Genomic DNA, 23,545 nt, shown 5'->3' with positions numbered 1-23,545 from the left:
CCTACGTATTGGCTTCGGCTCCGCGCATGCCTCGTAAATTACTGGAACGCAAATGTAACAACCTAGGTTGGTCTCGGAGAAGCTTTTGATCCTGGAATGAAATGGAATCGAATAGCAGCAAAAATTGACAGAATTGAGCTACCAGATCCCATGCTGCTACGCTAAAATGGTCTGAGGAGACCATCCCTACATTTTTAATGAATGATTATTTATATTTACTTAAATATTTGTGTTTTTTTTTTATTTCTTTTTTATGTCTTTACTGTCTTTAGTAATAAATAAGTAAATCAATAAATAAATATGGGGACATAATATCTTACACAGATCAACCAAGGACCAAACTAAGCAAGGCTTGTAATGGTAATGGCTGCTAGACGACGATATACATACTTCTATAGATAAATACTTACTTATATATTTGCTTATATACATAGAAAACTGAGAAAACACCCATGACTCAGAAACAAATACATACCTATTTGTGTTCATCACACAAATAAATGCCCTTACCGAAACTTGAACCCCAGACCATAGGCTTCAAAAGCCGGTCACTACTCACTAGGCCAGACCAGTCGTCTATAATAATTTAATAATAATGTGATTTTGATCATTTAATTTAATGTAACGTTTTAATTGTAATTTTGTAATATCTTTAATTGTAATTGTCTAGTTTAATATCGTCAATTCTTTAAATTTTGTCAAGATACGAGTTTATAGGTATCCAGTCAACGGAAATAAATCTCTTATACATATAATCTTGCTTTAAGTACGAGTAGCTATAATATACCTACATATTTCATTGTGCTGTGTTTTTTCTTTATTTCTTTTGAATCTTCTTTAGTAATACGAATTCAAAATTGGTTACTCTGCCTTTGGCGTTGAAATGAATATGTAGTGCAAGTGCTAACCACCAATTGTTTTGTTAATCTGTATTTCTTTTGAATCTTCTTTAGTAATACCAAGTAATACGAATTCAATATTAACTACTCTGCCTTTGGCGTTGAAATGAATGTGTAGTGCAATAGTGCTAACCACCAATTGTTTTTCTTAATCTGTATTTACTGGTGAGAACCTGTAATTGGCTTTTTGTATCACATTTATAAAACCTATTAACATGTTAACAGCTGTTGGATCTCCGAATAGTAATAAATAATAAAATAAATATAAGCGATTTTGGTACCGAGCTGTCGGTAAACAATGGGAAGCCCGTGAGAGTAACATCTCAAATTAATTGGCCCCCGTCCAGAACAACGTAACGTAGGTACCTATACGAAGAAATATTAGGAGCCTTTGTTGGCTCATAGGTCGGAACTAATTTGCTTGGTGTCTGATAATATGAAGTAATATGAACATTCACAATCAGGTTGCCTTTTTTACAGACTATAGCAATACCTACTTAATGAAAACTTATTCCATAGTCTTTAATAGAAAAAACCGACTTCTTAAAACAGTTTGAAAGCCCAGTTAAATTATTTACAACCATAGTGTATTTCATATTAAATACAATCAGCCTCAAAACAGAATTTATTTTTCGCATAGAGGAGTTCCATTCTGGTCTTCCTAAGCAGTTCAATTTCACCAAATAGCACTATCTAAATGCAAATGCTTATCGAAATAAATAGTTAGAGTCCTCTGACGGACACTACGGAGAGACAAACGGACGGGCAGCGTAAGCTAAGTTGTTATATACCTAGGTATAACTCTTATTGGGGAAAGGAACCTTAGAAACGGCGAAGGCCTTCGGTAGCCGAGGCGGGATTCCAACATGGGTCGCCATCGGTTTTCGCGATTGTCGCCATTATGAATCAGAAAGTATGAGTTTCAAATTCAAATGAATCCCAATCATACATCGGTATGTTCTTATAGGTACCTACCTATATGTTGAACTGGTTATTTCATTTTATGATTGATGACAGAAAAAAGATAAGTACCTTTATAACAAGGTAATTTAAAGTAAGTACACAGACAGTATCTATTTACATGATTTTATAGTTTCCTCAACCGTTGTCATGCTCATGAAGTGAGATTCGCTCTAGGGATGCCGGACCGCGGACCGCGATGCAGTGGTTCCCGTTTGTGTCGATACGCGTGCGGCGAGGGCGGGCGGGTACACGGGTGGCGCGGCAGGGCGGGCGGCAGGACGCACGCGCGCCCGCCCTAGTATGCCGCCGCCGCGCTTCGGCGACACACGCGATCGCTCGCGCATCGCGACCGCAACGCGGCTCTGTCCGAGACCATGACTCGTCGTGTCCGGTGAGGCGCCGCCGCACGCGCCTAGCTCATTACGTAAGGGCTCGCCGCACGAACAGCGCATACATATCTAACAAGCATATCGGATTAGAAGTTAAAGCGCGTGGTTTCGCGGGAACCGGTCGCACGGGAAGACTCGCCGGTTGCGCAGTGCGCGGTTGTTTGGTGGTCAGGACACCTGAGTGCGGGTCGTCGGTTGGGCGTGCCACAGTGCTGGCGCGCGATGGTGCCAGCCCGCGCGGCGCTGTAGGCGCGCCATGAGGAGCGGCGGCGCAGCGGCCCGGGGCGCGGCCGTCATGCCTCGCGAGTAAGGTGGCGGCCGGGGCGCTCGCGACGAGCCGGCCCGGGGGCGCAGCGGGCCTGCCAGCCCCTCCGCCGCGTCCCCGCTGCACCGCCGCACCAGCACCGACCCGATGACATATTCAAATTGAACAGCCACCATTGCTCGCATAGAGTTGGTTGAGAAATGGGGGCTGACGCCTGTCCTCAGGCCGAGGCAGGAATGCCCCCGGGCCCAGGAGGAAGGCGGAGACCAAAGGTACGTACGGTACGGTGTAAGCAAACAGTATAATCGTATTGGTGGCGTCATGCAGCCGCAGAGCACGTCGTAAAGTGCGCTGCGCTTCGGGCGCGAGGATATGAGCGTGCGTCATGCGCTTGGCAGCGACCGCGCCACACGCTGCGAGCGTTGCGCCTCTGCTCTCCACACTCATGTATATCGACATTGTCATGGAGTATTTCGACATGTGTTGGTGAGTGCGCCACCTCGCGACTCGCGCCGTCCACTAACAGCGCCTCACTCTCGACTCGTCCGAACTAACAAACCTTGTCGAGTGACGTCTGGTAAGTGTGTCTCGAGAATTCTTTTCATGTCCGAATCATATCTCGTGTGACCTATATTTCGACGCCAAGGCGTTTTAATATTCACCTTCTCCGGAACAAAAGCCGTAACATGGCTTTGAGCAGATCGCAATATCAAATGCTATTTCTACCGCGTCTAATGCCATTTTTTCACGTTTACTTAGTTAAACTAAGGGAGGTACTCCACCTGTCCTATTTCTTAGTCCAATGTTTATTTGCGCCTCACATTTTGCTTAATGAGAGAGTGAATACCATCCTAACTAATAGGTACATCTCAGTCATCTACTATAATACAATTAATATTCGTTTCCGAAAAAAATAGACAAAACCCATTAACCGATCGATAGCTATGGAGCAGCACATAAACATAACAACATTCCACAACGGGTATTTGAGTATGCAGGTATTTAATTGTTACTTAGGTACTTAATTATTTATAAAAGTACCTATTTATTATACATACGTGGCAATTTCCGAGCGCAAGGAATTTTATTTTACTAACGTTGTGTGAAACGGTGGATGACAAAGTTGTTCAAAAATATATTTAGCCAAGAATGACTCACTGTATTGATTCTTTCGTGATCGATCGGATGTGGCGAAATACGTCATCGGTATTGGAAGTTCAATTTACAAACATTGTGTGTATTTCTTACCTACTTTATTTAAACAAATCAATTAAGTAGGTACATAGGTACTGAATAAGGTAAAGACATTGTCGCCACCCCTATCGCTTTGTTAGGATATGCCAGGCGATATCAAACCTTACATCAATATCACAGAAACATAGACAAGCGTATCTAACTACAGTAACTACTGTCATTTAGTCTCGCCGGTTGCCGTTTTACAACCACAAATAATTAGGTATTTTGTCACTACCGTTATCAGTAGCTTTATGTGATTTTACAAGACCGTGATAAACTAACTTATGCCCAAGGTTACTACACTACTCTAAACAATACTCATGAATTTTGTTGTAAAACTAATTGCATAATTAGACGTTACCAGTCGCAGCACTCTCGCCCTGACTCCCTGTTACCCCCGGCGGAGAAATGACTCGGCAAAGTTACTTAAATTTATTGCTACATCTACCGCATCGCACTCTGCATTGCGCGCTGCTCCAAGTCTTCTCGGATCGTAGGTAAGGGGCCGGAGGAGAAAACGGGTTAATATGATCCTATATTTATGTTTGGGACAGCATACAGTAGGCCAACTACATGAATGGCGCGACAGTATCACGCGGCGAGATAGACTACCGGTCTTTTTATAACTATGTTAACAAAAGAGGGACGGGTAGTCTATCTTGCCGCCGCGAGATACTGTCGCGCCAATCATGTGCTAGCCCGGCACCTATAAGATTTAATACACAAAGCCATCTATGGCTGTGTTATTTAAATAAATTTCTGACCGATTACATCACATTAACTACCTAATGCATGCAAATGTAAGCATATATGTAAGTAATATGAACCTATCGATACTAGTGGCTTTGTGAGCTGTAGACCTCGCTAACAGCTCCTTTACACGATGGGCCAGCGCCGGCCACTCCAAGGGACGGATTTATGCGTTAGAGGGAGCAAGTGATATTGCTATCTCATTCTACCGTATGGCTGCGTCCCTTGGAGTGGCCGGCGCTGGCCCATTGTGTAGCGGAGCCATATCGCAAATATACGCTACGCTACGAACGCTAAGCTTAGAAAATGTAAAAGTGAAAAATATAGGTACTTAGATAGTTCGTTCAGTCGTTATCACAGTGAACTCACAATGGTCTTAAGCGCCATAGACGCTATTGGCTCTTAAGTCCTTAATGGCAATTTCCGCATTTTGGTAAATTTTCAAATAGGTACTGGTACGACAAAAAAAAACCTATTTAACCATAAAAACAAAAATAATCATAAGTTTTCTTATTCATTTGTGATACTCTGTATAGATAGCTGTTGGATCTCCAAAACATAAATAAATAAAACTGGTCACAAAATTTCACGAGAATCGGTTAAAAATTGCGACCTGTAGGGGAACACATCCGGACATACGAAAACAAAATGCCGGAGTCAAAACGGAGACCTTCGCTAACGCTAGGGTCAATTATTTTTATAGACATATGCCTGTGACTATTTTTTTTACTATTCCTGGTAAGGTAAACGTACGAGTGCTCGACATGCTAATGCCCAATAGATGACACCTTGCTGTCACCTCTATAATGAGAATGACTTAAGTTTCAAGATGACATGTACTGGGGACCGCGTCGAGCACCAGTACGTTTTCTTTCGTTTACCTTATCATTTTATCTGTAAATCTAGTCCGCGGGGTTACGAATTTTAGTTTAGTATGTAATTATTATAAAACATATTCACAGTACTGTTACATGCAAGTACAGGGCCATCTAACTAGTGAAGTATCTGGGTGAGTTTAATGAATGGCACCTATACCATAACCATAGAGTGCTCACTTCATACATTCGTTTTCTTACCAAAACGATTATTATTTTCGTAGTCGACATCTAGCGTCAAGTAGCGGAATTATCAGTACTTCTACTCGACAATAGATGTCGCGACGAACAAAAAATCTAATGCTCAACAATTTCCAGCTAATATTATAACCGGATTAACCGGAGCTCTATTTCCAACTCCTGCTGCTTGTAATATTAATTGTAAAGTTGAGCAATACATTTTTCGTCAGTCGCGACACACGTGACATCTAGTATCAAGTAGCAGTACCTACTGATAAATCCGCTACTTGACGCTAGATGTCGACTACGAAAATAATAAGCGTTTTGGTAAGAAAACTGGCGATCTATTTATCATATAAAGAATAAAGAATCATGAGTTCCGTTCTCGCGCGCGAAAGAAATTCACACACTTTATAACTTTGATGCACTCCACATTGCATGACAGATGTTAACTTATTAAATGATGCGGTCATAAATATCATTTTAATAGCTTTAGTTGTAGGAGCTAAAGTACTAGTAAGATAAAATACTATTAAATACACTTGTTTCTATGTATTTATAGTCATGAGTCACGAAACAATGGTTAACATTGTCTCACTAGTAAAACTTATCTAGATCCAACAATCCGGTCACTAAGCTGCTCGAGCTATTTAATGCCCTATTTCAGTCTATCGCAAACAAAGGAACGACCTGGCAACTGTGCATATTTTGAACAATACCTAGATGCGCGTCAAGTTGCAAACTGCCGTTGCAAGCCAATGGACAGGGATAATAGTTACCCGCGCCGCGATACCGTACAGTACAGCAGCATTACTTGATAGTAGATGGTAGTCCCAAAAAACCGGGCAAGTGCGAGTCGGACTCGCGCACGAAGGGTTCCGTACCATAATGCAAAAAAAACGAAAAAAAAAGCAAAAAAAAACGGTCACCCATCCAAGTACTGACCACTCCCGACGTTGCTTAACTTTGGTCAAAAATCACGTTTGTTGTATGGGAGCCCCATTTAAATCTTTATTTTATTCTGTTTTTAGTATTTGTTGTTATAGCGGCAACAGAAATACATCATCTGTGAAAATTTCAACTGTCTAGCTATCACGGTTCGTGAGATACAGCCTGGTGACAGACAGACGGACGGACGGACGGACGGACGGACGGACAGCGAAGTCGTAGTAATAGGGTCCCGTTTTACCCTTTGGGTACGGAACCCTAAAAACGATGGATGGATTGTGTGAAAGAGGATACGAGAAAGAAAGGACGATATAAACAGGAGAATGGAAGAGAAAAAAACCGGCCAAGTGCACGAAAGTTTCCGTATCATTACACAAAAAACGACAAAAAAAATAACGTTTGTTGTATGGGAGCCCCGCTTAAATATTTATTTTATTTTGTTTTTAATATTTGTTCAGAAAGCGTTTTGTCATAGCGCAAACAATTGACAATTTGGCTAGGCTCCTGGACGGAAACTAGCGCAATGACCTAGAATAGATGAGTATGGTACTGTAATTATCAAACATTTCCACTCAACATATATAGTGGCTACTGCAATAGATTGTACTGTTTCTGATATACTTACCTGGATCACTTGTGAAACACTTAGTTAATTCGAAACGTTGCAACTAATAATTAATTGTTGCAATCGAGTGGATACATTAAAGAACGGAAACATATTATATACACCGTGATTTTTTTAAACTCCGTTATCTTCCGGGTATCGGTAAAGTACATTTAAGGAAACTAAACGGCATACTTAGTTAATTTTCAAAAATTTGTATTTTATTTTGTTCATCTTTAGGGTTCCGTACCCAAAGGGTAAAAACGGGACCCTATTACTAAGACTCCACTGTCCGTCTGGCTGTCTGTCACCAGGCTGTATCTCATGAACCGTGATAGCTAGGCAGTTGAAATTTTCACAGATGATGTATTTCTGTTGCCGCTATAACAACAAGTACTAAAAACAGAATATCTTAAATATTGAAGTGGGGCTCCCATACAACAAACGTGATGTTTTTGCCGTTTTTTGCGTAATGGTATATACGGAACCCTTCGTGCCCGAGTCCGACTCGCACTTGGCCGGGTTTTTCTATAATACGTAAACAGGTCCCAAGGCAAATGTACATGCTCGTAGGGACCTTATGAGATAAAAATAAATTATTGATTCTCACCAAAAAGGAGTTAATTCGAATACACTGGTGTCTTTGAGAAAGTAACCCCTTAGAACGCCACGCCCATGTTGGCGCTGTCAACTTGAATCTTGTTAGAATGCTCGAAGGTTGATATGGACTGTAACCGCGCGCGTCAATAGACGTCCTTGGCGGTCAAAGGGTTAATTTAAGTTCAGGAATGCACACTTGAATGAAACTAACAGAGTTAAAAAAAACACGGTGTATTATTATCAGGGATGTTGCGAACATCCGCATCCGCATCCGCAACCGCGTAACTTCCGCATTATTTTCAGCATCCGCATCTGCATCCGCATCTGCATCCGCATAAAATCGATGCGGAGCTTATGCGGATGCGGATATCGAACAAGTCGGTACAGGAACGTCTTAGCGGCGGCGTAAGTGCTAGGTGATTTCATCATTACCTATAACGAAATCGTCTAGATCCAGAAAAGTCGGCCAAGTTACTGTTTATTAATTGTAACGCACCTATATTCTTGCTCAAATCTGAACGTTTCGTTTTTTTTAATAAAAAAAAAACTAAAAATGTAATATTTGACGTTTTCTGAGTACCTAATCATGACATCCGAAGACGAAACAGGAGGTGAGCGCGAATTCAATTTTGAGATTTCGAGGTGAATATACCCGTCGCTCTGACGGGGCGTAGCCGCGACGTGAGAGACTGTATTTGTGTGTGTAATACACGCACACAGACGCATGCGCTGGTACTCGCGCGCGAGACCTCACTGACTCCAATTTGCAATTGTAACTTTTCGTTCGGTACTTACTGCCAAGTGCCACAAAGCGTTCACTTACCTAAGTATGTATTGAGATTGAACTTTTTGACCCGGCTTACGTTTACGGAACTCGATATCGAATAGTTATGTACTTCACTAAGTTAATACTAGTATGTAGAGATGCAACGGATAGTTGTTTGGCCGGATACCGGAATGAGAAAATAAAAAGCGATGCTAACGATGTTTAAATCGTTTTAAAATAATAAACGAGTACGATATGACCGTGACTGTTTCTTAAATCCAATTTGTTTACTCCGAAATCAAGTTACTATCCGGTATCCGGCCAGATAGTAACCTAATATCCGGTGCATCTCTACTTGTATGTACCTACTTACTATTTTTTTCAATAATGCTTAAAAACGAAGTATAGACATGACATAACTGAATATTAACGTCTTTAAGTGAGGTAGGATATACAGAACATGAACCATTTGTACAGTCACGCTCCGTGATTGTTGAGCCATTTAGGGTTCTTACTAAATAGGACATTCCATGGAGTACGAGTAAGTATGGAACAACCAATTCAGCTAGAACTAGGGAATGCAATCTAGATCTCGCAATTTAGAAATCTCGCGAGATCTCGCACGTATTTTCGAGATTTAATCTTGTTGACACGAAATCCTGATTTACGCAATCTCGAGTTTTTCGAGATCTCGAACGAGATTGAAAGTTTCCACAGGCAACATTCGATATTGTTTTTATAAATATACGATACACAAATAATCGTACATAAATAACGATACTTAGGTAATAATAATACAATGTTTTATTGTATTTACAATTGTTTATGTCTTATAGAACATGCATTTGAAAAAAAAAACTTTCATTGAAGTGGATTCAATAGTCGAATAAAAGCTAGAAAAGCTAGAAAAAAAACCTCTTCATAATGTCAAAAATTTTCACTGCGAAAGATCGAACTTACAACAACTTTGTTTTCCAATCTTAAGTTTTCAAAAAGTTGCTTATAAAATGAGTGAATCAGAGTTTGAAATTGATTTAACACCGCCAGACATTTGTAAGAAGGCTGCAATTGCAAATGAGAGTGCTTTGCCTGAAAAATCTAAAAATAAGCAAGTTTAGAATTCCTTACTTGTTGTTTTTCTTATTTTTTCGCAAGTGTATTAAAAAACGTCGTTATTTATAACTGTATTAAAATACAAGTGCGGAAATGCCATTCTTCACTCGTCCCGAGTCTTGCCACGGGCCGTAAACGAGATATCTCGGTACTCGTGAAGTAAGGACATACTTTCCGCCCTAGCATCGAAATGTACTATTATCGTATTAACATGTGAAAAGTGATTCCATTGGAGTGGAAATAAATCAAATCACTACAATGTTTGCAGGTAACTATTGCACTACTGCATAAAAACGGAATATTCTCTGTGCCGTAGCATTCGTGCACACTCGGTAACAATTGACGGTGAACTAGCGGCAGTGTATGCTCATTGAGCTCACGAACTGCGACGCGGCCACCGGCGGCGTGGCCTCTCTCTAGTATTCTATGCTTTGAGTATCTCGCCTTAGCACACGTGTGAGGTCTGCCGTCACAGCAACTGTCCACTCACAATAGATAGCCGACGCTTTCAAACGAGTCTGTTAGCCGTGCGCGGAGGGCCGTAAGACGTCAGATAGGTATTCTAGTGTCCAGAATTACCCAATGTCAGTGTTAAGCACACTTTCTCCTATTTTAGAGTGCCGTAGTCAACTAGGAACCCTTATAGTTTCGCCATGTCCGTCTGTCTGTATGTATGTCCGTCTGTCCGTCCGCGGTTTTGCTCGGTGGGCGTTAGTGCTAGAAAGCTGCAATTTGGAATGAAAACTGGAAAACCATATATTTTTGGGGTCCCTGTGTCAATTTTTTTTTCGCTTCAACCCTATAGCGTGGGTTATCGTTGGAAAGGTCTTTCAAAACGAATAGGGGTCTTCAACAATCATATCGGTCATGGCGAAACTAAGGGTTCTTAGTTGACTACGGAACCCTAAAAATGAGGGTACTCCTAATTATATGTATTTTTATGTGAAAAAGTGTAATGTTCAAATCCAATTAACCAAATAGTTTATACATCTTCCTTCATTGGTTTAGTAAGAGATAAATACAGATTGAAACGAGCTTGGTAGATATCACGCCAGCCCCGCATTAGCCGAGGTGTCACACCCACCGCTGAACATCTGTCTTGTCACGAGATTACTGTCCAGCATATCACTGCGAGTATTTATAAACTTCCACATACCATTACAGTGACTTAAACTAGCGCTAAAGATATTCAAGGCGTCCACAGAGCTTTAAATTTCTTGCTCTAAACTGCTTGCTCGTTTGCAATAATTTCTTAGTGTTATAGTTTTGTTCAGATTTCAAAAATATTAACCAATCAACAGGCAAGATAAGGAATGGGCTATGTATGACTGTTGTCCCTACACTGCCCAAAGGCCTCGCGGATGTAGAACCCATGCAGGTCTGTTCACGCTATTTTCCTTCACATGCCTATTTATATAAGCCTGGTCGGTAATGACCCTGCAACATAACTGGAGGTACCTACTAAGTTCTAATCCCGGTAAGGTTATATGTTATATTAGGTTTAAGTACTTGTATATTTATCACGAAAATATTTTGTTGCTAAGTTATGGATGTCATTTATGTAGGTATGTATATTGTCACCTAGCACCAAGCTATGCTATCGGGCTAGGTCGATCTGTGTAAAATAGTACCCAAATCTTTTTTTTTTATTTATTTAGTTAATCGTGAGATAGAGAAACGAGATCTCTCGAACATGTAAACGTTAGTCGCGGAGTCGTTCTGTCGAGCAACAGTTTATAGCAATGGCGATTGGTCGCACAATCGTTCATCGCACGTTTGTAATTCAAAGTTCAAAGTCGCAAATAAGAATTAAGAGCATAATAGAGCGTGGGTACGGCGTTGGGCGCATGTGGGTCGAACAATGGCCCAATCTGCTGGGCTGCGAGCTGTGCTACTCCGAGCGCGCAGGCGGCGCCCACGCGTGCCGCCTCGTGCTTCTATTTATTTACCAAACCATCGCCGTTTTATTTAGCACACTCGGCTATTATTAGCGAAATCTTTTTATAGACGCAGGCTGCAATCAACTTTATGGCACTTTACATACCCGCAGACTTGTGCCTAGGTTACACCTTTTGTCGTTGAGCAAACGATCAGTGGATCCTTAGATCTGTAAAAATAAAACAAAGATGCCGATTAAACCGATTTGGAAGTGGTTATTTTTATTTGAAGGCAGGCTTTTTGAGGCACTTGATTTGATTTCAGTTTCGGTTCATCCGTATCATAGCGTTGGGTTCATTTTTAGGGATCCGTACCCAAAGGGTAAAAACGGGACCCTATTACTAAGACTCCACTGTCCGTCCGTCTGTCTGTCACCAGGCTATATTACATGAACCGTGAAAGCTAGACAGTTGAAATTTTCACAGATGATGTACATATTTCTGTTGCCGCTATAACAATAAATACTAAAAAGTACGGAACCCTAGGTGGGCGAGTCCGACTCGCACTTGTCCGGTTTTTTCTACTACATTTGTAGTCATCTATGCTTGTTTATGCAAATATTCTTGTCTATGCTCGTTTAATCGAGCTATCAAGGTGTTCTAGTGCGACCTCAAGACTCTGAAGAGCGATGTAATCTTTAAGAGAGCGTTTAGAAAAAACAATGCTTGTCGGCTCTTCTGGAGACTTCAAGGGGCAAGGGAGGCGCGACGCAGCAGTTTACAATGGCTCTTAACAAGCTTTAGGGTTGACTGTTTTCTCGTCAGTCGATAAGTATTCGAAACATCATAGGTACATCACCTTAACCACTTAATATTGAGCACTACTCTAGTAACCTACTAGTTACATGGATGGTGAAGAACATGAATCTTATTCGATATTATTGCCATCACTTGTATTATGTGTATCATTTCCTGTCCTGTGTTCCGTGAACCTTTTCATATTTAAGTAATACTACAAATCCCTAAGACTGAATATCTCTAGTTCCCCTCTAATGGTTTACTACATTAAAGATGACGTCAAGAAATGTAGATTTTTTTATACCACAATTGCCACATTATTTCTACTTGTGCATTTCACGTTTGCAAAATATACAATACCTCTAAGTAAAAGTGTCTTGACAAGCTCACGTCGGGCCTACGGCCTTTGTACAAACATCTATAATTTTTTGTCAATAGCATCAAAACAATATTTATTTAAACCTACAATAGTTTTAAGAACCGTTTATTAGTTTTAATAGGGGCGTTTAAAATGTCCTAGAAGGCAATTTAATTAATTTAATACTAATTAGAGGCAATAAAAGTATGAAATCGTATAATTTGTGGCCAACCCTACTGAGTAAAGGTTAATAGAGCTGAAAGCAATCCCAGCAGAGAAAAATGGTTGGCGGGTAAAATGCTGAAGGGTTCTCGAGGGCAACGTGTATTTGAGCACGTCCGATCCGATCCGACCGCTCTCCACCGACGCGGGCCACTACACATAGCTGCATCGACACACCGACTATCGGCTCGATTCGGAAAATGAATTAGATTTCTACTAGACTTCAACAAGTTACGATATGGATAATTTAAAGATATTTGTAAGATACATATGTCAAATTTGACGTTTCCGCGATTCTGGAGGTCCTCTTGAACGATTTCGACAAGTTATGACTTAGATATCCAAGTCACATCTAGTCGATATCTAATGTAGATCTAGTTGATCTCTAGATCTTGTGATTATCTCGAAATCCGAATAGGCCTGTATGTGTGCTTAATTGAGGACTTAGTAGATTATCTGGTGTATTCTATGTTACAACTTCGGATCTAACAAACCTCTAGCTTGGCATGGTTGGCAGTCAAGTTGGTGTCACTTGATCTGAGAATGGCTATACGAGTGGAAATACGAGTGGCTTGACCGGTTTTATTTGACACCATTTCTTGATGCCAAAGCGTCGCTGCGAGCTGACAATCATTCTAGCTTTGTGGGTATAAAACTAGAATGCTGGTGTAGTTACGTACTACTTACCTACATGAATTTGCGTGCACTTTTAATGTGCTTAGTATTCATGCTTTAGTAAAGTTTGTAATTGCTTTCTTCTAACAATAAGTTGGGAATAATTGTATAAGGTAAACGTGGTGCTGGACGCGGTCCCAGTACATGTCATCTTGAAACTTACGTCATTGTCAATAGAGGTGACAGCAAGGTGTCATCTATTGGGCATTAGCATGTCGAGCACTAGTACGTTTACCTTACCTGTGTATTTAGTATGTTTAACTTAAACTTTAACAGGGCGTTTTGTTGATATGAAAGAGTTACGTTGTAGAGTTTCTCCGCATTGTAAAGTTTATTTATGCAGCGCTAACCTTGAGTCGCCTCTTGCCACTAACACGCTTACATCCTTATTAGCAACTGTCATGTAGTATAGGGTTGCTTGGGGAGGTCGCCATACACCTACTCATGTAGAACAGTAGTAAGGATTCAATTGTTTTCTCATCTTGTTCTGTTGTTTAACTACTTAACACCGCAACAGTAAGACATGAACATGTCAGACCCTGGCTTACTGATAGAGCCGAGGCCAATATAACTAATAATAATATGTTAATTATTTTATTTGTACATGTCTTTTAACTAGGCAATGTTGGCAGTGGCAGGTTTTTGTTTAAAATTTTGTGGTTGACGCCACAGACAAAAATTCCATGCTATAGAATCGGAAAATCTTTATTTTTTTATCAAAGTTTCCCGATATTGTGGAGGAAGGGCCCAGCGCGGCTGCGCGAGGCGGTCGTCGGCGCGAACTGTACCGCTCAGTCAGTTTTTGATCAGATATGTGGAGCGCTGCACTGGCACCACGGGGCTGACTATAAGCAAAGCCGCGGCCGCGGCAGCGGCGTCGTCGTGCCGCGCGTTCGTTTTTTTTTTATATCGAACTTTTTCTGTGTTAGTCAATTATAATGTCTCATACGTTAAGTTTGTCTATTAGAAGTTATTTTAGGAATATGTGTTAAATTAAGTTACATTTTCCGCGTTATTGGCAGTTTTCAGCGACTTTTGTTCTTACCCCGATAACAGTGATAATAACACAATAGGATCGTTCCAAAGATTAGAGATAACTTTAAACAAACCGGACTGGGGCGAGTCGGACTCGCCCACCGAGGGTGCCTTACAAATTTAACTTATTTTATATCTTGTACATAGTTATTAGATTTTTTCTTGTACTTGTAAGTAGTGTAAGACAATATTATACTTACTTGTCAAATTTCATAGTTCTAGCTAGTTCAACGGGAAGTACCCTATAAATTTTGATTCCCTTGATAGTGTCGAAATATACTTTTTTGCGGCATAAACGGCCGTACCTATCTTTTTTTACGTTACGTCACCTCAACTTAGAAGTTTGATTTTCTCACAGCTTCAAGGGACTTTAGACCTGAATTATGTACTATAAAACGTTGTCGCAACTCGTGTCGACTTAAAACCCCCTTCGATTGTGTTTTAATTTATCGCCACTCGTTACGAATTTCCTATTTTTCACACTTGTATCGTAATGTAGGTTACCACATAGTCAAATGAAAAAAATGTTTTAAATTGAATCTTAAACAGGCTTCACTAATCTAGATGTGATATCTGAGAATAGACTTTTTCCTTAAGTTCAAAAAATCCTAAACACTAAACATATGTACGTGGTTATTAATCCCTAATACCTAAATACTTCCCGTTCACCCTACGTACAAACAACGCTACATACATACTAACAAGAAATAGTGTTAGAATTTTGGTGACCATTTGGGTGAATACACTTTCTACTAAACATGCTTAGTAGACGGCTCATGACGAAATGGGTTTAGTAGTAAGTACCATAAACACATGATTGGTCATTCAAACCCTACAAACCCATGACTTAAGAAGTTACCCAGGAGAACTAAAATGGCAACCTGCATGTGACTCAATGAAGTATTATGGTTTTAGACATTTCTTCTCATAAGAATATACATTATTCACTTAAAATGAGAATTTAAATTTAACATAATGCTATACAATAACTTGGTGTAGGTATATAATATTATGTTTTTGCATCTAAAGGAAACACGAGTAAATTCGCATAGTTCTTATTGTAAAGGATTAAGGTTGCTATTCATAGCGCACCCGCGACCGTGCGATGCAAAACTGTACAATAGGTATTAACTAATACTAATAGTAGTAGTTTACTATTTTAGAGTAGCATAATAGCACTCATGATTTATTGGAAATCATTTAGTTGGACTGATTCACTCGTAAGCTACGCACGTAGTACTAGTACGTAGTAGCCTGTAGACTCTTTTTCTCATCGTTCGGTATATAGGAAAAATGCTTTGTTGATGCAAATATAGATGAGGAGATAGAAACATAAAGTGTGAATAGCGCTGAATAGGTTAATAGGATAGACAAAAATGTATTAATTAATAGGTTAATAAATGTTTCAAAAAAATCGGTAACAAAAAGTTCTTAATTCCGAAAAATAGTATAATTTCCCTAAAATGTGTCTATAGGCATAGGACTCGCCGGCACTCAATAACCGAAGTACGTATTTTTTATGCAGGTGGTTGTGGGACGTGGCACGAGCGGTTTTACTTAACAATAGGATTAGCCGTCGAGCTCTATTTGAAAGCTACACACTATACCCAATATTTACTAATATTGGGAATAATAACAATATGTTGGGTAGTTTTAGCTTTATTTGATGATCACATAAACATAAACCATTATAATACCAGTGTCTAAAAAACTACTTTTATCCTTGATCCTAATAAATGTTTCCCATAAAGTACCTACATATAATTCGACAAAAACTTTGTGTGAAGACTATAATTTCGGATGAAGCATGCTGAGTTTCTATTGCAGGTCGCTGCCAAAGCTCTGCAGCCAAGAGGAGGAGGCAGGAAGACCACCACAAGGCGGTGTGGTAACCTTTGAGCCAATTCAACACGACCACGATTTTTGCGAGCGAGTTGTAATCAATGTGAGTAACTCTGTAAGATAATCGCAACAACGTCTATCAACTAGCGTAAACTCAGTTATTTCGATAATTTGCCCCAAACCATTAATTTTCGCCGAACATACATAGGTAGCGGTTTAAGGTCAAGGTCTCCTATCATTGGCCTTTGTTTTATCCGTACTTAAAGCGACACCGTCCATACAGGGCAATTCATGAGACGCCACCAGGACCACCCCCACACACTCACTCAATGTTACTTGATCGTTCGTTAACCATAGTGTGAAACAACCGCACTCCATTTCCTGTTTATTATTTGTTTGTTAAGTGAAATTTCGTCTACAAGTGTCCATTGTCATAGTCACTGAATGCGTAAGAAGAGAATCCGCCTGCATACAGAAACATTCAGGCCATTTCAAGGAATTCTTACCTCCATACAATTTTCTATCAGTCATTTACCAGTTTATGGGTGATTCTTAAATTGAATCCAATATTTTTTTTTATAAAAGTTTTTATTTTTACATATTGTTACATACTTATATCAAAAGTACATACAAAAATCAATCTTTCGATGCATATGGTCAAGCTTAATACCCTCAGGAAAGGTAAATAAAATGAGTACATAAACACGGTTGTGACAAAGTGTCCCTCAGTCAGACATTTCGGCATTTTGGCGGCCAACTCCACTATTTTAATTTATATAGTAATTTTAACATAGCCCAAGTCACTTCTCGACTACGAAAAACCTAATGACAGCTCATACATTGATATCTGTCAAACTATAAGGCTGTAGAGCGTGATAAAGAATTGGATACACATCATACATACATACACGCGAAAAACATTTTTTTGCTTTGGCAGTCGGGCAATAATAGCAAATGATCTGTAGCTAATAAAAATCCATTTCTGAAGAGTGCATGTGCCTCTAAATTAATCAAATGAATTAAGCATATCACCACGTGTCTAGTATATGTCACGAACGTGGACTTAAAAGTCCGTGGTGGTGTCTGATTTTTGAGGCCACGGTCGGTATTACATAAGAAATTCCTTTGACTTTGCAAATGTTAAATAACTAGCTTAATCTGCAATGTATAAGGTATATCTTATGTTACAAGCAATAACGTGAAACTGGTACTTACTTTTAAAATTCAAACACGGCGGTGACGCGTTAAGGTTGACCGTTTTTACAAATGAACACAAAGAAATAATTTTCGACAAAACTTCTCCTTTCAGCCATTTGCAAACCTGACCACAACACAGTGTTGCTGTTCTTAAAAAACTTTAAGTAGGCTACCAGTAGTAAAGATAATAGGGGATATTAGGTACTGCAATGTTCTGCCGCCAGAGTGCAGCACTACCGACTCAGTAAATTCATAGACTAACTTATACATACTGTGCCTTAAACTGTTTTTGACAAGTTTTCACAGACAATAAAATATGATATTGATGCATCAAGGCGGTTTGTTAACAAGGGCCTACCGGTAAACGCGAAAATCGAAATTTAGTTATCTGCCTCTTTATCGCTCGAATATGCAAGGGTGATAGAGAGATTAGATACCGAAATTTCGATTTTCTTGTTTGGCGGTAGGCCATGTGATTGACGTGACGTGTGATGTGTCAATGTGGTTTGTTTACTGTATGTGCCACAAAGGTGCCACCTACGCAGAGCTTCGCCTAATATTCCCTATTTACAACCGAGTACCGCATGTTTATATTACGCAGCGGTGATACAAAAGCAGATCACAAAATGTATGTCGTTGAAAATTATATGAAGTCCTTATAATTATATCCATACAATTTTTAAACAGTGTTGTAGAACAGGGATTAGTGTTTTATATTTGATATAAATTCCTGCAAAATCACTTCATATTTATTTAAAAAAAATCGAAAATCACAAAATCCGGGGAATTCACACTACACGTTCCGTGACATTTCGAACTTGTAACTTATTTTTTATATGTTTTTAATACTCCTAGGACAATACATTTAGGTTGACATAAAACCAGAGGTAAATTGCTAAGTAGGTATATTTATATAATAAGAGTTTACTCATTTTCTTAAAAATATATGCTTTTCTTACATGTAACACAAAAAACACGTGAGAATAAGAATTTAACTTGGTCCTGCGTATATGTACGCAGGACCATTCAAATTTAACATTTAGGTACTCATACTCGTACAAAAAGTCCATAATTATATGTAGAGTGGAAGACACAGGGTAGATACCAGTGGCGGCGCGTCCATAAATGCCGATTCCCACCGGCTTGCCTGTTTTTGGACGTTGATCAAAGTTGTAAAGGAAATATGTAAGCAAAATTAGCCCCGGCTTGCCTATGGATATGTTTGACGCGCCGCCACTGGTAGATACATTATTCATATAGGTACGAGTAGCGCAATAGAAGTATACCTGCACAGTGCACATAATTTTTTGCCTATATCGTTTGATATTTCATGGCTCGTCTACACGATGGGCCAGCGCCGGCCACTCCAAGGGACGCATTTATGCGTTAGAGGGAGCAAGTGAGTTGCTATCTCATTCTACCGCATGGCTGCGTCCCTTAGAGTGGCCGGCGCTGGCCCATCGTGTAGAGGAGCCATCACGAGCTGCGTTTACCGGCGTCATTTCCGTAAACGTTTTGACTTGCGTGTTTCCGAGCTCACCCGCGGGCCGCGTAGGTACTATGTACATACATAATCTGTTGTATGACTAACGACTCCTATAATAGCCTGCCTACCTGTTGATTTATCAGTATGCACAAAGGTAATGCTGAAAGTTTTAAAAATATCTAATACAGGTATTAATTTTCCAATACATACATTTTAATTTTTTTTAGGATTCTGTACCAAAAAGGTAAAAAGGAACCATTAAGTTGCGCGGTGCGCTACTACTTGCGCTATTGATTTAAAATTTGGAAAAGATATACAAGACTAATTCAAACGCATAGAAAGTGTTTTTAACAAGCTTTTATTAGGATCGACCTAATAAACCCGACCCTATTTATGTAACTAACATGTAATGGAATCTAAGGTAACTAATTTAACCATCTTCCAAGGATCGTAGCGTCATGAAAATTGGCAGCTGTCTGTATGTAGTTCTGATGACAATACAATAATATGGTACTATCGAACTGATCTGATGATGGAGACAGGAGGTGGCCATAGAAACTCTCGACCTGTATGTAACTAACATGTAATGGAATCTAAGGTAACTAATTTAACCATCTTCCAAGGATCGTAGCGTCATGAAAATTAGCAGCTGTATGTAGTTCTGATGACAATACAATAATATGGTACTGTCGAACTGATCTGATGATGGAGACAGGAGGTGGCCATAGGAACTCTGTGATGAAACAACTCAACCTAATTGTGTTAGGAGTTTTTAGAATTGTCTTATGAGTATTAGTTGTCTGTCGTAAGAAAAGTACAGTCAGCGATAAAAGCTTGTACCAAAAATGAAAATTTTGCCAAAAACTTATATTTTTTATTCAAGGTCTAGTAACTAGTGTAAGTGGGGTCAGTGGCGTAGCTAGCATGGGTGGCACCCGGGGCGGAAATTGTGGGTGTCACCCCAAAATTCAATCAAAATTGTAAAATATGTTTAATATTTTACAATTATAAAATTACGTTTAATATTCCATAGCTCACAATTTACTCCATCGCTTTCATTTTAGATTCCATGAACTCTCAATAGTCCACACCCTGGCGGGTGTTGCCTCTGCGCACGTTCTATGACACGGGCAAGGACAGCATCCGCTCGGTGTAACCCACATTTCATAAGTGTCATAAGGGCATCTACATGTTGGCTTGGGCTCCGCGCACGCCTCCCAAAGGTCCGAGTCATCATTGTCCCGTGAAAGATATACAAATAATTTACGTAAAAAAAAAAACTTTTTTTGCCAAGTGCGCGATTTGAAAGAGATTCTGTAAAATCCCATTTCACGATCAACTTCAAATAGTCCAGAGTCACCCAATTAGAAACAGTGACATAGCTTCTCAATTACAGAAATAATCACATAATAAAAAAAAACCTTTCTGAATAAAAAAACCTACGAGGCGCCAACATATTATTGTTACATACCAGGGACCCAGAGAGATTTTAACCATGCATTTCTGAGGCCAAAATAAGGAAAATATACTAAAAGAGTTTACGTCAATTTCGCCAAAATAAAATTGTTTTTCGATTTTTTGTACATAAAATGTAAATGCTATAATTTGTAAAACTGTCACCCAAAAATAATTTTAACTTTTTTTTGTCAATTACAGAAATAATCACATAATTAAAAAAAAAAACTTTCCAAACTTGCGAAACTTTCCACATGAGAATTTCTTGGTAACTTCTGAGAATGTTCTCGAGAACGAGAATTTATTTATTTATCGTAGTTTATACCATGAATATTCACGATAGTTTAGGTGTAGTATCCTTACCCCCAGAAAATTCCGACTTTTGGTCTACCGCTTCCGGTCAGAAAAATGTATGACGGCCCGGCCAAACGGTCAGACCTAGGTGGGAGGTGCTCGACCAAATGTCATAGAGGGACCCTGGCAGTTTTTGACGCCGCCATGTTTTTTTCAATATGTCCGACTTTTTTTTTGAATTTTTATCAAGTTTGTCTTAGCGCGCTGATATTTTGGTCACGGAATCTCGGGGTCCCCTAAATACATATGAAAAAATTTTTTTTGAATAAATGCTACAATTGCGGGAAAACTGGCCACTTTTATTTCGTATGGCAACTTTTAAACGGTGCGTGATAGGTGGGGGGTGCTCGACCAAATGTCATAGAGGGCCCCGAGACAAAACAAACTGCATTAAAAAAAACAAAATGGCCGACTTTTTTTTTTAATTTTTCAAGTTGGTCCGAGCGCGCTGAGATTTAGCATGGCGGGAGATAGAGGCCTCTAGATTCCTATGACAAAAAATTTTTTTTGGAAAAGATCCAAGATGGCGGAACAATAATTTCCATGTTGCAGGAATGTTCTGAGAACATTCTCGAGAACGTTTCCGGTTTTTGGGAATGTTCTGCAATTTGTACATTGCTATGCTGGTGGTACTGGACTATGAAACTAGGCGAATTCCAAAACAGTTTATAGGACATTTTAGTCTTTAAATATGATCAGGAATATTCTGTCAAAATCTCTCGGGTTCCTCATGGTTGTATATTATTTCCTTAATGGCGGTTATGCAATCTGCCACAGTTTTACGAATTTTTATAGATGGCACTACTGATGTTCACGGTCGGGTGTCACCCCCCAAATGGGTGACACCCGGGGCGGGCCGCCCCCGCCGCCCCCCCCTAGCTACGCCACTGAGTGGGGTATCATATGAAAGAGCTTGAGTTGTAATTCTAAAATGGTAAAAATCTTAAATCAAGTCGCCTTAATAGAAAGGTGGGAAGGAGGGGAAAATTTGAGGGGGGGAACCCCCCCTGCAACTTTCCCCCCGCGGGGATGCTTGGCTTCTGAATTATTCATGGTTATAATTTGAGGTTATGACAGTGCCAAAGATTGTAATACAGAGAGGGGGGGAAGATGAGGTGGACTCCGTGGTGGCTCCGGCGCTGCGGGAAGCACAGCCCCGCCGCCCTGGCGTAAGAAAGTGCGGCACCAACGCTCGCCTCCGCAGCTCCGCACTTTCTTACGGCGGGCGGGGGCTGCCCTCCCTCCGCGCCTCCGGGCTATTACATACACTCTAGGGGTAGGGACCACAAAGACCACGTGGGGTCGGGGTTGACAAATTCGGTTCCGTGACAAATTTGAACTTTAAAACAGAAAATTTGCTCGGCTCAGGATAGATAAGATCACTCGGATAGTGGAGTGCTCTGATTTTCGATTTTTGGTATGTACCTGTGGTGTACAAAAATAGCCACAAAATGAAAAAAAAACTTATCTCCAGCAGCTAAAAGTGCTTTAAATCATTTAAAAACAACCCAAAAAATACCCCCACTGCGTCAGTTATCCTCAAACAAGGCGACTTGATTTAAGATCCAACCCGAAAAATATATAACACATCTAACTAAAGTGGAGTACAGTAGAAAAGACAAGTAAATAAATGACAATTTCTCATAAACTTGTCTGGGTGTCTAACGACCTTCGACTAGGTGAATATTTCGTTCAGCGGCTAATTCTGGCAATCCAACGGGGAAACGCAGCAAGCGTCCTGGGGATTATGCCCCGGGCAACTTTAGGTTTTATAAACGAAAACTATTACCTAATATTGTTACTGTAAATAAGGTAAACGTATATATAGATGCTGTCACCTCTATTGACAATGACTTAAGTTTCAAAATGACATGTACTGGGACCGCGTCGAGCACGAGTACGTTTACCTAAAGCTGACATGAAAAAACACAAATAATGTAAACAAATATATAACATATTTTGTTAGCATTTGACGTATAACCTAAAAGTTGTGTTAATTGAAATATTAATAATTTATATATGTTTGAACTGGGTAGTAAGTAATTGATATAAATAAAAGGTTTAAGTATATAAACTGTTGATAAAATTATGATTGTCCACAAGAAGTGCGAGATTACGAAGAAATGAAGGTAAATTGGTTTGTTAAAATTATTTGCAATTTCTATTGAACTCCACTTTAGATATTCATTTTTAATTAATTAATAAAAACATTCCCGAACTAAGTTTGCAATTTGTTATTATTCTGGAATTCATGGGTTGGTAACCGGTATTTATAATTTTTGGAATATCTTTCTTAAATACTTTTCATTTTTCTATTTATATTTTAAAATGGGTGTTTCTATTAAATTAATGATTTAAAGGACAAAAAAACTAAAAAAACGTCAAGATTTGTGATTAATCGAAATCATTAACCGGTTAATAATTGTATGAAGGAAATAGATACCGGTATCCGGCCCTTACTTGAAATATCTGTTATTAAGCTAAAAAAACATATTTCAAATTAAAACAAATTTGGTTAGCTCGGTTCTAATGACAAAGAATTATCTCTGAAAAATAAACAAACATAGGTACGATGTGTGATTGCACAATTACTTTAAAAAACTAGTTTTCACCAAGGCATTTTGTTAAAATTAGTTCTGACTGCAAAATAAATAGTAA

At 39.5% G+C, this 23,545-nt stretch overlaps 1 protein-coding gene and 1 long non-coding RNA gene across 6 annotated transcripts in view; one reads left to right on the top strand and one right to left on the bottom strand.

Annotated features, from left to right (window-relative positions):
- LOC134804781 (potassium voltage-gated channel protein Shaker) overlaps positions 1 to 23,545 on the top strand; it is a 189,491-nt gene that overhangs the window by 126,709 nt on the left and 39,237 nt on the right. For all 5 annotated transcript variants that reach the window (XM_063778017.1, XM_063778014.1, XM_063778015.1 and 2 more), the window contains exon 2: positions 16,381 to 16,498. In XM_063778017.1, the coding sequence (XP_063634087.1) occupies positions 16,381 to 16,498 (118 nt within the window). The remainder of the gene's footprint in view (positions 1 to 16,380; positions 16,499 to 23,545) is intronic.
- Positions 1 to 23,545, bottom strand: part of LOC134804932 (uncharacterized) — a 297,802-nt gene that overhangs the window by 241,065 nt on the left and 33,192 nt on the right. The window lies entirely within an intron of this gene.

The sequence above is a fragment of the Cydia splendana genome, chromosome Z (assembly GCF_910591565.1).
Source record: "Cydia splendana chromosome Z, ilCydSple1.2, whole genome shotgun sequence".
Taxonomy (NCBI): Eukaryota; Metazoa; Arthropoda; class Insecta; order Lepidoptera; family Tortricidae; genus Cydia; species Cydia splendana.
This window is presented reverse-complemented; position numbering and strand designations above follow the sequence as displayed.